Source organism: Ochotona princeps, chromosome 20, assembly GCF_030435755.1.
Source record: "Ochotona princeps isolate mOchPri1 chromosome 20, mOchPri1.hap1, whole genome shotgun sequence".
Taxonomy (NCBI): domain Eukaryota; kingdom Metazoa; phylum Chordata; class Mammalia; order Lagomorpha; family Ochotonidae; genus Ochotona; species Ochotona princeps.
The window spans coordinates 11,917,164-11,933,528 of NC_080851.1; the positions used below are offsets into that span (position 1 = coordinate 11,917,164).

The window sequence follows — 16,365 nt, forward strand, 5'->3', positions numbered from 1 at the left end:
GAGCCGGTGAAGAGAGGCTAAGACACAGAGAAGGTGTCTGGAGATGCAGCTTCAGACGCGACTTGGACCTGCATCCCATAGCCAAGCGCCCGGCTGTGGGTTCCAGTGCTGCTGCTGAGCTCAGTTACTTGCAACGCACACCCCGCGAAGCAGCAGCTCCAGATCCGAGGTCTCGGCCACCAAGATGAGGCCTGGATTGTGTTCTGACTTAACTCAGCTGCTTTGGGGAATTTAGAGTGAACCAGCAGATGGAAGGTAAGTCTCCCGGGTTTTGAAAGAAAAGGAAGGGGAAGGGAAAGGGGAATAAATGCCCCTAACGCCCTGGAGCTCAGTCCGCCCTGTTTTCTTAGACGTAGGTGGCAATGCCCTCGTGTGTGCCAGTCTGGCGAAACCAGCACTTCTTAACACCTGTGACGTTTCCCTAAAACCTTAGGCTGCCCTTTCTGGTGAGGGACATTCCCCATAAGTCAAAACCATTCCCAACCAGGTCCCTTGCAGGGCAGGGCAGCACCTCACTGCCCTGAGCAGGGAGTATGTCTTTTTAAAGATTCTTGGAAAAATCCACATTCCAAAAGCATCTTGATTACCAAGAACTTCAAGTTAGAGGGGTTTTTTTTGTTCTGTGCCAAGAATTCAAATTCATCCCGGGAAAAGACACAATGATGGCTTCTAGGGAGGGCCGCTCTAAAAGCTGCATTAGTGGAGAGACACTAAGAATCAATGTCCCATGCAGGAGGGTGGCAGATCTTCCTCCTTCCCCTGATCGCTACCTTGACTTCCCTATTCGGAGGAGGTGACCAACCATTTCAAGCACAATTTGCTCCCGTTCTGATTCTTTGCCCACTGAGCTGTATACTTTAAACATTTCCAGAATTCTGTCCAAATGTAAGCGTCTGAGGTTTCTATAGGCCATACCATTCAATACCATGTAAGCACAGAATTCTAACACTGTTTCCCAACGATGGTGAACATTTTGGTAAATCAAAACTGAAGCTTCAAACACAGTGGGCATTTCAATCACCCTATTTGTGTGCCAGGATTTGTGGATTTACCCTGTGTGACCTTGGCTGCTGGCACTAAGGCAACCCCAAGTGGTTGTGGTTTAGGTAAGGTGGTGGACTTACCAACCTCCAGAAATCCAGCCTCGGTGTTCATCTGTAGCCAGTTCCACCTGTTTTCCTCTCTTTAGAGGATGGGGAGGAGAGAAGCTGCTGTGAAAGTCAGGCCTCTCTCCTACCACCTCCAAGTCATTATGAGGTAGACCCAGAACAAAGCCAGGGGCCTTCAGCACTGGGGTAGGGGTGGGACATTGGGAGGGTGCTGGCCCCTTTGGATAGGCAGGCAAGTAGGCCTGCCTCAGTTTCCCAGCCTTCTAGAGGGAAGCAATGGAGGCACTTGAAACAGCAACATACTGTCACCTCTGGACAAAGGGACACCCAGGGCAGCTGCTACATGCTGTGCTCCACACAGCAATCACAGGGCCAGTCGTGCCAATCATGCCTCCCACCCTGAAGGACTGGAAGAAAACAAGTCCTCCTCCGAGGTCCCTCCTGTCATCTGAGCACGAGTGCCCCAGGGTTCGAAGCAAACACATGTGTGGTCCCTCACTGCCCTGGTTTGGTGGGGCCCCAAGATTTCTGACTTACTATGAGTTCTGGTCAAGTCCAAAGGCAGCCAAGTTGGCCCAGCTCATGCAGCTCTGAGCAGCAGCAGGCAGGGCAGGGCACCACTGGTGGCAGTACAGCTGAGACCCATTTGGAATCTTGCTGACTGGTCTTGGAGAGGAACATATGGGTATTTATCATGTGTTATGCTGAGGCAGGGGAGGGTTACCACCTTGGCTTTGTCAGACAGACACGGAGCAGCCATATAGGAGCGGTTTAAGAAGTTGTTGGAGAAGTGGAATTAAATGGTTAAGTTTCTTTTTCAGCAACAAACTTCTTAAATCCCTGCATTACTTTTCTGTGAGGTTTTGGAAGATCTCAAGTGTGTAGTTGTCCTAATTCTGGTGATGATAACAGAGCCCTTAATTAGACTTGGGGACAAAGCTGTCTTTCTAATTCCAGTGTCAACCTGTTGCTGCCTACTGCAGAGACTAGCCCAGGGCTGTCTCCTAGGGAGACATACAATGTTCATATAAAATAGTAAGGGATGAATCAGTTTCTTTGGAAGCATAACTGGGCCTAAAGTCTGTTCACAACTCATTTCTTTTCCTAATTTACTTGAATGCCAACCAAGAGTTAAGTAATGTTAGACACAATGTACATGGTTTTTGTGTGAGCAAGAGTCAGAATATAAAATAAAATTAGGGCTCAGCACGATGGCTCTATTAGCTAATTCTCCCCTCTGCAAGCATTGGGATCTCATATGGGTGCCAGTTCATGTCTACCTGCTCCACTTACCAGGCAGCTCCCTGTCTGTGGCCTGGGATAGTACAGGATGGCCCAAAGCCTTGGGACTCTGCACCCATACAGAAGACGTAGAAGAAGCAAAGCTCCTGGCTCCTGGCTTTGGATCAGTTCAGCTCCAGCTGTTATGGACATTTGGAGAGTGAATCAGCAGATGGAAGATTTTTCTGTGTCTCTCCTTCTCTTTGTAAATCTGCCTTTCCAATAAGATTTAGTAAATCTTAAAAAAAAAAAACACAACAGTCATTGCATACCAGTTGTATATCCAATTTCTATTGAACCCTTGTGTGGCTCTTAGCATCACAGGAAACTGCCCAAGGTGCTGGGGATAACTGAACCAAATGTCAGTTTCCTAGCTTCCTGGCATACCTGGTACCACATGTAGTTTTTTATTCTGACCCATGAAAACAAGTACATTGAAAGGCCATGAGCCTTTTCCCATGCCAAGATGAATACCACCATCCTTCCTCCCTACCCCTCAAAAAAAACACAAAAACAGAGAAATGCATTGTGATCACCAACTCAGGGTGCTCACATCATACACTGGTTTGTGTCCCGGCTACTCCACTTCCAACCCAGCCTCCTGCCAACGCACCTGGGGGGCAGCAGATGCTTGGTTCAAGCAGGGACCGTCTCTGATGGGAGACGCTGATGGGATTCCTGGCCCCTGGCTTTGGCCTGGCATTTGAGGGTTGAATCAGGGAACAGAAGATCTCTCTCTTGCTCCTTCTCTCTTGCTGTCTTTCTGTTACTTTCGAATAAGGATGGAAATTTTCAGAAAAATACAACAGATTCCAACAATGATAATTACTAACATCACTAGTCATATGACACACACAAGTAAACACCTCAATACTTTTAAAAATAGTTTATTTCCACCTCTATAGATACACGAGCCTCTGACCACTATAAAAGGCACCACAAATTAAATAAAACTAATATTAGTATATATGTGTCTTACATAATTCAACATCAAGTAGATTTTTAAAAGAAATTGAGTGCCAATTATGAGGCGTGGGGGTGAGGTGATCAGGGCAGGGACACACTTGTATCGTCAGTGTCTATTGAAATCGGCAGTGATGGACACACACACGACTCATGTGAGAAGTTAGCCCACATCCGCACACCCAGCAGGGGATGCGCCTGGGCAACCCAGTGCCAGAAGCACTTCCTTAATGTGCGAGGACTTTCCCCTAGTAGTCTTAGTACCAGTAACACAATATGATTACTAAACATCTCCAATGTGGTTTTCATTACAAAAAACATGGTTCACATAAAAGCTTCATAATGTAATCCAGAGACGGAATTTGTGCGTGTTTAAAAATGTGCAGCCTGGCTGGCTGGTTCTGATGTATACATTTTTCATTTCTTCCAGTGTTCTTGTTTTTTTATAAATGTGCACCCCAGTTTCCAACCAGTTTCTGCTCTGAGAGTCACAAGTGCTTTCTGAGACCCCTTTGGGGTCGAGGACCTGCCTGGGCAGCCCTAAGCTCTGTGCAGACTTCACTGCTCTTCCTATCACGTCAGTACTGATCGAATCCCAGCAAACATGAGACATACATGCAAAGATCTGTGGGGAGCAGGGACCCAAGGAACAATCAGCAGCAATTCCACAATGATCTTGTTAGCGAACATACAGAAAACGAAGGACTTTACTCTATAAAAAGCACAGAAGTGAATTTAAGCAAAAGGTGGATGGGAAGGACATGAGGCCCTGTTTGGACCCGCGATGGCAGGTGGATCTGCGGCGACATCTGGGCTGGGACCCCTAGGGGCTTCCACTGGCGACCTCTGAGGTAGATGCGGACGGCTTGAAGAGAGGCAGGTAAAGTCCGAACCTGCTCTCAATCCCCGCGAAGGTGGCCACTGCCAGCTTGTAGCCCCCGACGTGATCGGGGCTCGGGGCGGGCAGTGAGATCTTGGATTTGGGGAGGGGCTCAGATCCCATGGGTTTCCTACAAGAACAGCAAATGCAGTGAGAACTGGTGTTTGTGGCTTACTGTTCCTCACTCGCCACAACTTAGTGAAACTGACATTCGAAAACTGTCAACATCCACAACCGAGAGGAGCTGCTGAATTCCAGCTGCCTGTGTGTTCCCCTTTGAACCAGCCTGGCCAGGAGGATGTTGGGATTTCCCTGGGTGCCCCCCGTGTCATCACAGGGTCCTCACCCACTGGGCGGGGGCAGCAGCCGGGATGACACAGCAGAGCAAACAGGGTACTTACACGCCTCCAAAGTCGATGTAGAACCACCGTTGCAGCAACTCGTATGTCAGCAATGTGACACCAAACTGGGGTGACGACCGGAACACACGAGCTTTGAAGAAAAAAACGGGCATATAACCAGATGTCATTGAATTTTGGAAAAACAAAAAATCTGCTGGGTCCCAAAAGGGGTCAGTTAAGAAGGTCTCCATACCGCCTGCTCCTTTCCACAGAGCTTTGGGGCCTTCCTCCTGCAGGATCTTCCGAAAGCAGTCTATCACTCCGCTGTAGGTGGTCTGGCCAGCCCGGGCAGCCACCTGCAACCTTGTCTTGATGACGTCAGCAGGGGTCACTAAGGAGGCTGCTGGCATACCTGCAGGAGACAAGCTAACTGGTCACATTCTTCTTGCATAAAAATAACCATCTTGGCCATCCACCCGTGAAAGCAGAGTGGAGAAACCGGTGTGGGAGACCGCCAGTTTTCCAGTGCTGCCCTGGCTGAGCCTGGGGTCCCAGGCTGGCCGTGCTGGCCGCTCCTGTGTGCCTTCCCTCCTCTCCCCATCAACCAACTGCAACCTGGGTGGCTTGGAATCTCAACACTCAAGGGAATGGAGGCTCTGCCGACTGTGGTACTCCTTCCGGTGAAGGAGAAGCGAGGGAGGGTGGGTTCCTGTTGAAATCAGAGACTGTTCCAGCTAGGGGGTTGTATGTGTCCAAAGTGAAGCTTGGTTTGTGCTTCCTCTTTGTGGTATTCTGTAGCTGCCAACAGCTGTGGCAGGCAACTTCTCTCACACCTTTGGGTAGATCTGGCAGATACCCTGGCAAGCACTGTGAGTATGCATGGGGTGCAGAGGCGGGAGAAGGAAAGGGGAGACCCCCACGGAAGACCCTCATCTCCAGGAAGCTGCCTGATGACGCGGCTCAGGACTCGTACTGGCCGATAAGCAATGCAACAGGAACCATGACACCGACAACCCTCCCTCAGTCAGGGAAATTTTTTCTTCTGTCATTTTATCCGAAATGGGGCAGCCCATGTTTAAATTTTTTAAAAGTGAGACTGCTCAGAAAGCACCGTCTCTTATGGTTTTATTACTTTTCCATCATGAACCTAGTCCAAACCAAACTGGTCAGATACAGATGCATAAATCTCGTCTGCTTTTTTTAAGGCTTAATAATTCTGTAAGAATTTCAGTCCAAACCGACATGGTCTGGCTCGCGGCGACATCTCATCCTTCTAGCAGAGAGCCTTGGACTTCTAACGTGTGTGCGTGTGTGCATGTGTGTGCATCTGCATACTACATGCTTACAGTTATGTTACCAGAGCGGCGGCCCCTCTGCTGTTTTCACTCGGGTCCTCAGGAGCACTCACTCACCAGTTTTTACAAACTGCCTCGCCTAAGAACCGCTCATTTTATTTCCAATGCTGCACTGGGTCACTCGGACCGATGTTGCTTCTGCTGTGCTGGAATTACTTTAGCTTTGAGACAGGAATTTATCCTCCAACATAATGGAAGGAAACATGAAGAATGCTCAGAAACCCGCCGTGTTCACACCACAGATTCTGCTTTACCTCCTGATTGGGAAACAGTTCAGACTATAGCGAGCCAGTCGACTTCAGACACAATAAAACCCTCCTTTGCAGCAGCTGGCAGGCATGTCAGAGTGGGGCTGGGCAAGACACACCGGCAACAAAATGGGGACAAGTTCTGTTCTGGTAGCTTTCACAAGCAGGTCACTGCTATGAAAAGCGAGTGGAGTGTTATTTGGGGAAAGTGGGGAGAGCAGGAAGGATGCTGCTCCCCAACCATATCAGCTGCTTCACAGGCTGGACAACTGCACTGCCTGGGGGCTTCAGTCATGGCAAGCAAGCTGAGGCGCTCGTGTTCCCCGTTCTCAGCCCCCCTTCTTCCTGTGCAGACACTGCGAGAGCCCAGCAGGGACCAGGGAGCCCGAGTGGACAGGGATTTTGGGCGTGAAGATGTGCTAAGTGAAACTGGGGAATGGCATTGGGCTACTCCAACAGCAGGCTGGAAAAGCAGCTGGCACTGTAGAAAACAATGCCACGAGAAACTTGATTGGTGTTTAAGGCTGGGTTGGCCCTGTTTCCCTGTGAATCCGCTGCTCGCTCTTGGCTTCCATGAGGCCACAGCAGTACCATCGAGGCATGTGATGGGACAGGGACAGGAGGAGACCAGGGCAAAGGGAAGGCTTCTGCTCCAGGTTCTTGACAAGGGGATGACCAGAAACCTGGCCAATGTCTCAAGTCAGAGACCTGACGGCAATCAGCCATACTGGGTAACAGAAGCCATGAGGGTATTCCTCAGCCAATACAGAGAGATCACAAGCCCTTAAGGGGGCCTGGCCAATGCAGAGCAGAAGACTGTCCAAAGTGAAGAGAAGATCCGAGCAGCAAATAGAGCTTTGGGGTCTGCATCAGTCTTAATTTTCACTAGTATCTCATCTGTTTTCAAGAAGAGTGTGTTTCTTGGTTTAGTGGCCACAAAAGTTCCTGTTTGAGGCTGGCACGGAGCAGCAGCATCCCACATGGGTGGCGGTTTGTGTCCCACCTGCTCCACTTCCCATCTAGCTCCCTGCTTGTGGCCTGGGGAAGCAGTAGAGGACAGCTCAAAGCCTCGGGTCCCTACACCCGTGTGGGAGACAGCTCAGCTCTGGCCATTGTAGCCATTTGAGGAATGAACCAGTGGATGTTAAGACCGGGCTACCTCTACTTTTCTCTCTCTAAAATCTGCCTTCCAAATAAAAATAAATCTTAAAATCTCATATTTATTGTGAATCAAGGTTAGCAGTTTTCCCAGGGTAACCTGTTGCCTACGAAGCCGTCATCCATGTGGGTGTTGGTTTGTGCCCACCTGCTCCTCTTCCAGTCTGGCTTCCTGCTAAAGGCCTGGAAAAATCAGTGGAAAATGGGCCAAGTGTTTGGGCCCTGCACCCGTGTACAAGGCCCATTTGAAGCTCTTGGTTCCTGGTTTTGGCCTGGCCAGAGTTCACCTTCGTGGCCATGTGGGGAGTGAACCAGTGAATGGAAGATGCCTCTCTCTCTCTCTCACCCTTTTCTTCTCTCTCCTTGTAACCTTTTTAGAATGAATGAATAAATCTTACAAAACAAAAGTTTCCTCGATCCTTGAGTATGTACATTGCCAAGCCACTGTCTCAGCTGGCCTCTTCTAAAATGCTGGTATGGTGACAGCACACGGGCTGGTGACACTGTCTTCATGGCCAGTGAACACGCACCTCTCGGCCTCTAGGAGTTGGTGGTCCCTGACCGTCCCAGGATCAGAACTGAACCACACCACCCACACCTGCCCATGGTCGCATTTGCCTGCAGTGCACTGTTCAACCTGTTCTGCTTCCAGCACTGTCACTGCTTCCCCAGCACTGTGGATACGTAGATTTTCTTCCAAAACTCATCCAGGGGCTGGTACAATGGCTCAGCGGGCTAATCTTTCACCTCCAAGTGCAGGCAGTCCGTATGAGTGCCAGTTTATGTCCTGACTGCTCCACTTCCCACCCAGCTCCCTGACTGTGGCCTGGGAAAGTAGCAGAGGACGGCTCAAAGCCTCAGCTCATCTCTGGCCATTGTGGCCACTTGCGGAGTGAACCAGTGTATGGAAGATCTTTGTCTCTCCCTCTCTCTGTAAATCTGCCTTTCCACTAAAAACAAATAATATCTTAGAAGCAAAAACAAAACCAACCTCATCTAACAAGCGTCTGTTCTCCTGCGGCACACTGAGGCCGCGCTTGCCTGTCGGACTGTCGCTATACTGCATCACACTTTCACTTTCTCTGCTTCTAGTTACTTTCCTTTGGAGCTCACTTTTTCTTACTTTTTTTTTTTTAAGTTTTTAAGGAACAGGTACATTTATTTATTTACATGAGAAGCAGAGTAACTGAGTGTAGGGGAAAGGCTAGTGGAGAAATATAGTCAAAGGCAGAGAGAGGGCTGAGTGGACACAGCGCATTACCTTGACTGTATTTCTCCACTAGCCTTTCGTGTTTCCAGGACTTTCACTTATCTGAAGGCTTCTGTCCACATGACTCAGATTTGTGTCAGCAGCACTTGTCTTTAGTCTGTTTCTGGAGGCCCAGTGATGCATCGCACACGTTTAATGCCTCTGCATCGATACACGAGCCAGCTTTTGAAGATACTCCTGAATTACAGTTCCCAGGTCCCAGGCAAAGTCCTCCTCTTGGCCATGCTCATCTATGCCTCTGCCGCAGGAAGCTGGCCAGGGTCAAACACCAGCACTTGGCTCCAGTGACTTCAGCGCCTTCATGCTCCACACTAAGCCCTACCTTAACTCAGTCATTGGAAATAAAACATATTCCAACATTTTGGTTCGCAAACTTCTCTCATTTCAACTTGCGTGTGTGATTTATACAGGGCACAGTGACTCAGTGACCAAGCTGGAACCACAACCAGGAATTCTGTATCTGGTCTTGAAATTAGGATCCCAGTGTTACACATGCAACGTCCCTACCCAGCCAGGAAAGAGCCACCCTGCCTCATGGACCAGTATCACGGCCACAGAGAGAGAGGAATCCATTGGGCATTCAGGGGGGCTGCAGGAGTCACTGCCTCCAAGGGTTCTTGGGTCACAGGCTGGGGACACTGGGCACAAAACAGCCACCAGCTCCTCCCTGGAAGCTGACCTCAGGCACTCTTTGCAAACAGCTCAGAGCCTCTGGCCACCTAGGAGACGAGAACACCACCTGCCTCAAAAGCGTGTGGAAGCAGCAAGCCCAAGGGGGCCCTAGGCTGTCTGCCACCAAAATACACACGGGGGCCCAGTGTTTTCAGGGGAGATTTTCACCAAGGTCATGAGAAAAGAACACAGTGAGCGCTGTGGTTCATGCCGCCTACCACTTTGTGTGTCTAGCTGTGCGCAGCAGCTGTCGGGAGACAAGCATCTCCAGCTGGTCCCTGCTTCACTCCTCAGCACGCTTGCAGGCACTATTTTGTTTAGACAGCCTGTCATTCTTAGGCCATGAAGTGAAAATTATGCAACAATATAGCTTTGACTAGAGAGCCAACAATACCTGAAGGAAGCAATATATAAAGAGATAATCTAGGGTCAAGAAATCAAACCTATCTAATAATCTAATCAGCTAGAATTAAGTTTAGTTTCTCTTTCTTTTCTGGAAAGACCCAGAGCAATCTTCAGTCAAGAATCAGTAGCAGAACATTCCAGGGGGTGGAGGAGAGGTGGGGATCCGGGTGGAGGCGATGTGGGGCCAGGATGACACCCCCTGGGGGACACTTACCAGCTATGGCTCCAGCTAACAGCAGGCTGCCTGGGCCGACCTGCCCATCTTCATTTGCAAAGGAAGCCTTCACATGCGCATAGCAGGGGAAGTAGATGGCCGAGAAAGGAATGTCCCGCAGAAAGCAGGCCTTGGCACCCTGGATGTGTGCGGAGGAAGAAAAACCACATGAAACACACACCCCATGGAGGAGAGGGAGCTGCTTTGGAACTCACCTCAGAACAAAATATTCCCGGAGCAGACCCAATTTGTACTCACAAGCTGGAAGGCAGACAGTGAAAAATAAACCCACATTCTGCAAGAGACAAACAGCGAATTTTGCTTTGGGAAATAAAACTAGTCTTGTTGCGTGGTGGGAGGGATTGCGCGTAGGGCTGTGTGCGTATGGGGCAGGGGGTGAGGAGGGTGGTTCTCATGGATTTGGATGCTGAAGTTTCAATGGAAACATGTTTGGAACTCTGCCTGTGACAGCTTTTCAAATCCCCAGTTGTGACCAAGATCTGTGTGCTGCTCTCCATGCAAGCCAGGCCGTGGCCTTTAGGATGGTCCCTGCTCATACAAGTGACACAGACATGTACAAAGAGGGAAGGGTCTGGGTTCTCTGTTGGAGAATCCCATACAAGCGCTAGAGTCTGTCCCAGAAAAACAAAAGTCACACATACCTAAAATCTTACTTGTCTTTTTAAGGGGTTCACAGATCCCTCCAGTTTTAGTCACATCCCCAGGGTTTATGAAATATTGATAGAACGCCTGGCTCCACAGCTTTGAGACAGTCAACCAGAATTCCAGCACACAGAAGAGCCACGTGTGGAACAATCCCCTCCTAGAGTACAATCTTCACCAAAAGCTTTCTGGTGCCAAAATAACGCCATGTGGCGGTTTGCAGAATTGATGAGTGCCCAGAAATACTATAAAATACCATCACGAAAGCCACAGCTCGTATACCGTGCTCTGGGTGAGCCGAGTGGAAAGGAAATCACCCCTTTTCAACACTTAATGATTTAATGCCATTCCCTTCATGTATTTGTGAAACCTAAACGTTTCCATCAAATGCACAGATTCCCAAAAGAAAATAGTGGGCCCATCCAGATTCAACAGCGCCCGCGACGCCCAGGGACACTTCCTGAGGATCAGCAAGGCCAGAAAACAAGCCTGGGCTGTTTTGTGTCTAGTGCACAGCTCCTGGGTGTCAGGGCTCAACACCCACCGCACGTCTGGTCTGGTGGTCTCTTTGTCTGCCATCCGCATGTCATCCGCATGTCACTGCTGACTCAGAGACCGTGGGTAGCAAAGCCCCGCATCTTTCTCATGGCTCTGCCACAACTTGGCTGTCTCCCACGCTGAAGCTGAGAACGGGGGAGCTTGACTGGCAGTTCTGCTCAACCCCAGCCCAGCGTGGCCTACCACCCCGGCCAGAAGACAGGCTTGGACTCCAAGCCCTCCCGTGCCAGTTACTCCTCGGGCAATACCCACGCATGTGCTAAGGCTGCCCTGGTCACTCTGTGTACCAGCATTCAAGGCAGCTCGGGGTTGCCTCGCGGCCCTGGCTGCTCCACCTTGTCCATCCCAATACTGCTGAAGCCGACAGTCACCACAGCTGCCATGCCCATGCTCCTCACCTGATCTGTGCACAAACCTACACCCAGGACAGTGGACCTATCTACCTGACACTTGCTGGGGGTCACACCCACGGCTTTGTCATAGGACATTTTAGAGGGGACACAAAACTAACAGTCTTTTCCAACTCCGCCAGCTTTGTTAAGGGATGAAGGGACAGGACAGTTTCAGTATCTGCTCATGGCGGCTGATTCTTTCCCTACAATTAGTTTCTTATGAAGGAGTAACTCAGGTATCGGCTGCGTATGGGCAAACACACTGCCTGCAAGCTTCCCTTGTAAGGCCTGCTAGCTTTGCTCCTCATGTGGACTCTGCAGAAGATGCTCAAATTAGACACCAACTCACCAACTTGAATGAAGACCACGGAAACAGTCACACCCGACTCCCGCAATACCGCAAAAACCACTGTCAGCTCACTTTCTCAAGACGTCACTTCGGACTAAGCTTGTGGGCTGCTGTAGTTCCTCCCACAAACTTTGCTTCCTTCACAGTTAAACTAACTGCATCCTTTAATTTCATGATCTGTGTATGCAGCTGAATCTCAATCTGTGCTCATCCTGCTTTTGGACAGTGAGATTTTTTTCCTGATTATAAAACATGATTAAGTGTTTATCAAAGAAAATGCAGAGAAGTCTTAAAAACTTAAATTGTGCATACTTTTCGGTGGTCAGAGATCTGAGCCAGCACACGTCTTGGAGCGCTTCTGGGAGTGAGAACTCCTCCCTGGCTGACAGCATGTCACGAATGCTGCGGGAACGCCTGCTGTCCTCCTTAAACTCACAGTGGATGTGTGGCTTCTGCTCTTCACCTGTCTACCCGCATGTCTCCAAGGACACTGTTGCCACCTTCGTTCTTGTGGCGCTGTAGAGCAGGCCCAACATTCTCACCTGTGTCGGAGCTTGCTTCCTAAGGAGACACCTACTCCGTTTCTTCTTCCTGTAAGATGGATACCTCCCAGGGAAAGCCTGTTCCTCGCATCAATCCACACCCGCCATTACTCCACATCTTCTCTGACAACTGCTAGCTAAGCTAGGATCAGCAACCTCTTGAATATCACCTCTTCCATCACTCCAACCCCAGATGCCACCTTCCCACTGAGGACAGATGGGCAGAGGATTCCCAGGCTCCTGTCTCCTGATCCACTCATTTTCGGTTCTCTTACGCATTTCTTAAAGGCAACTATGTTTGCCTATTCAGTGCTGTGATTTCACTTATCAACTACTCAGCAAAATTTCTGGCTGTCAGTTAGAACCTAAGGCATGTTCCCAGTTGATTTTGTCTGGCCAGTTCCCATGGGGTGGGGGTAAGGATGGGGATGCTGGGGCCTGCCACGATTAAACCAGGTCAAGAGAGGCTCTCGGGCATGCTGCCAGGTTTCTGCAAGGGTATCAGCCCATTTCTTGGAGTCGCCCCAACTAGGCTGCAGCTCCAACCGGTTTGAGTGAGGACCGAGAATGAAGTGGGCAGGATCGAACTGGACTACAACACCCGTTGGCTCACGAGGAAGACAGCGCTGGAAACAGAACGAACCCAGCAATCCCAGCGACCAGCATGTGCATAAGCTGATTGGTGTGACGGACGGTGCTGGACTCTGTACTAGCAAACTCGCGCAAGAATCAGGCCTGGGATCATCTCAGATGAAGTTTCTTTGGAGATCCCTCCAACTGAACTGCTGATCTTAGAACCCCAACCATGAAGAGACTGTCAGCCAGTGGACTCTGAATAGGGTTCATTGCGATTGGAACTGAGAGATTGGCAGCAATCCAGAACTGATGAACTAACAAAACTGTATGAGCAGGACCCTCAGAGCGCGCCTCCCATTGGGGCTCTGGGATGGGTGGGAGGTTGGGTGGGGCTTTTCCCTTTGTTTTTTCCCCTGACCCCAGATACAGGGAAAAATGATATTGATGTGGAAACAATGGTATCACCCACTTTCACCCTGTAGCCCTTGACACTTTGTTCCCTAATCAACTAAGTAAGATTATTAAAAAATAATTAAAAAAAATAAAAATCAATAACATGAAAAAAAAAAACCCGAACCGAGCCTTCAGATTTTCAAACAAAGCTGTTATCTCTGAGTGCATAACAAAATCTAGGAACGATAAACAACTGCACTAGCCAGAGATTATGTGTGGGTGTACAGGTGAGAAAGAAAAACAGCCTGTCTCTTCTTTCCTCCCGAGAGTGAGGGAAGGTGAGAGATCCGCCCTCTGCTGGCTCCATCTGGCCGTAACTCCAGGGTGTCCAGAGCCCACATGGGATCCTGGCATTGCTGAAAATGGTTTAACCCACTGCAGCTCAAACCTGTGCCCAGAAAAGCCAGTTTTCAGCTGAGTAACTTCAATATGGTAAGTGCCCTGGGAAGAGAAAACCTGAATTCAGGAGCATCCCCAATCAGAGAAGACTGTGAGCAGCGGGGTTTGCCCAAGACGGAACGGCCGAGTACTGCACTGCCCCAGCCTCTCCCTCCGGCCCTACAAGGACAGGAAAGCATGCACCCTGCGAGAAGAGGGGCGAGGCTGAAGCTGGGATGCATTTGGAGAGACACCGGAAATAATCCTGGCTGACAGAGGCTGGGTCAGACCACAAAGACACACAGCAAACACAAGAACACATCCGAGGACAAGGGGGAAGTGCGGCGTGCATTGTGAATGTGGAGGCATGCTCACATGATCTCTGTGAGCTGGAGTCAATGTCAGGATATGCGGAAGGTCCTAGGCTTCCCAGGAAGCAGGGCAGCAGCCAGCATCCCTGCTGCCAGGTGGCAGGCGGCCCTGCCAGCAAGCTCAACACCAGTACAAAACCAACTCTATCTCCAGACGTGCAAGGATTGCTGGGTGTGGCTGTCCCTTTGGTCACTGCATTGGAGAAAGTCGTTTGTCAACCTTCTCATCTGCGAAACACACACACTTGTGCCAAGGCACATTTTTTCAGGGGAAGGGGTGGTGAGGAAGAACAGACAGAGCCGGAGCTTCAGGGACAAACCAAGTGATGCCTTTCTTTAGTCCTGCATCAAAACACTCACTTGTTAGGCTAGCTTCTACTTGCCTGGGTGTAATTTTTATGAAGTGATAACCGTGGGTACCCTAGACACAGGATCTACTAAAGTACAAACAGGAGGGCCAAACATGTGACTGTCTAGAGCATGCTGGTCTCTGGCCTCTCCCCGCAGGTGGCCGCATTGTTCCCCACCCTATCACCTGCTCAGGTGTCTCCTGGCAGCAAGCAACTCTGAAGAGAATTAGGAGGTGGCCCTGCCCTCTCCTACACTCCAGGCATCAAAGCCCAGTCCCCAAGGAGAGCTCCTTTTGCAAAAGGTGTTGCTGGAAAAACCGCCACAGACTTATTCAATGGCCCTGGCTGCCTTCTCCCCAGCACTTCCTTCAGGTTTTAGGCACAAAGGCAGGTGCCAATTTGTACGGCTGCCTTAGGCAATCCCTGACCTGTCGCTCCCACACAATGAAAGACAAGCAGGATGAGAGAAAGGCTTTCAAAGTTCCCAGGCTGAAAATGTTTCTGCCTCAGATTCCTTGATAAACCCTTCACTCAGGAGGAACGCCCCTACATCAAAACATGGACCTGCTCAGCTCAGTTCTCCTTGCCCTGGGTCTAGGTTTGACCAAGTGATCAGCCACTCTCAGCAGCACCTTTAGGATAAAGGGAAGCATGGCCAAGTGTCTGCATCAGCAACAGAAAAATGATTGCTGTGGTCATTAAAAGCTGATAAATGACACAATGTATGCCATTAAAACCAATCTCTGACGTTCCTGCCCTACAGGAAAATCCCTGCACCTCCCTGCCTTGTTCCTGCAGCCCCACCCTCAGACGTTCACAGGCTGGCCCTCAATAAAACTGCTTGGGGGGAAAAGGCATAAATATAAACTACAAGCCTCTAGTTGCTTACGCTTCCCTAAAATCCCCTCTCTCCAAAGAAGGAAAATCACTTTTTCTTCTCTTTTTTAAAATCAAAGGTCCAGCAACACACCAACAGGAGCAATAAAAAGCATCACAAGGCCGACTTAACATGTAAATAAACTTGAATCAAAACTCAGATCTGGCTTAATGACCAATCCTGGCCCCCCTGCAATTTGGTGGCAGTTTAAAGTCTCCATTATCATTCCAGTTAAGGGTGAGTCAAGCTTCTTGAGGGTCAGGCCTCACTGCACTTGAAGCTAACAGTGCACAACTGACGTGGGCCAATTAGTCAGGCTTAGAGACACTGGCCACAGCATCATCACCACAAAAGGATAATTTATCTTGCTTCTCTGCCTCTTTGATGCGGACACTGTGCCGATTGCCAGAGGGAGCTTTAATCAATCTTTAAGTTGCTGGGATCATCCACTCAGGTTCCCTCTGGCAGCTCTGCATGGCATAAAATTATCCTTGTGATGTGACACAACAGGTCTCTCTCTCTCTCTTTCTCACACACACACACACACACATACACATCCCTACCCCCAGTGACTTCCTTTGAAAGCTCTTCATCTGGGATGCTATCACACCTGCCAAATCAATCCCAAGAGGAAAAGAGGCCCGTCTTGAGGGATGGCTCTGATAAGGAAGTCAGGGCCAGGGCAGGCCTTTTCGCAGGCTAATTCCTGCTTATTCTAGCTGTACCTGCAAACATGGCTCTAAACAGACTATTTCTAATACCAGGAGAGGTAATTACACTCACAAAGGCACCTCTGTATTTGGGCTGGGCACCAGGAGCCAGCAGGTCTGGGAGACGGAGGCTTAACAGAGACTCCAGCAGTGAATGCACATTGTCTAGCTCTGGGGTTGGCGGGAGGGGGATGCCAGACCTGCAGCATTCATGACAACACTGGTGCACCTTGTCTGGGAGGTTATTTAA

At 49.7% G+C, this 16,365-nt stretch overlaps 1 protein-coding gene across 2 annotated transcripts in view; it reads right to left on the bottom strand.

Annotated features, from left to right (window-relative positions):
• Positions 1-3,465: 3,465 nt before the first annotated feature.
• SLC25A13 (solute carrier family 25 member 13) overlaps positions 3,466-16,365 on the bottom strand; it is a 138,429-nt gene continuing 125,529 nt past the window's right edge. For both annotated transcript variants that reach the window (XM_004582326.3, XM_058678358.1), the window contains 4 exons: positions 9,897-10,035; positions 4,828-4,986; positions 4,635-4,725; positions 3,466-4,363 (listed from right to left, as the gene is read on the bottom strand). In XM_004582326.3, the coding sequence (XP_004582383.2) occupies positions 4,177-4,363; positions 4,635-4,725; positions 4,828-4,986; positions 9,897-10,035 (576 nt within the window). In that variant the 3' untranslated portion in view covers positions 3,466-4,176. The remainder of the gene's footprint in view (positions 4,364-4,634; positions 4,726-4,827; positions 4,987-9,896; positions 10,036-16,365) is intronic.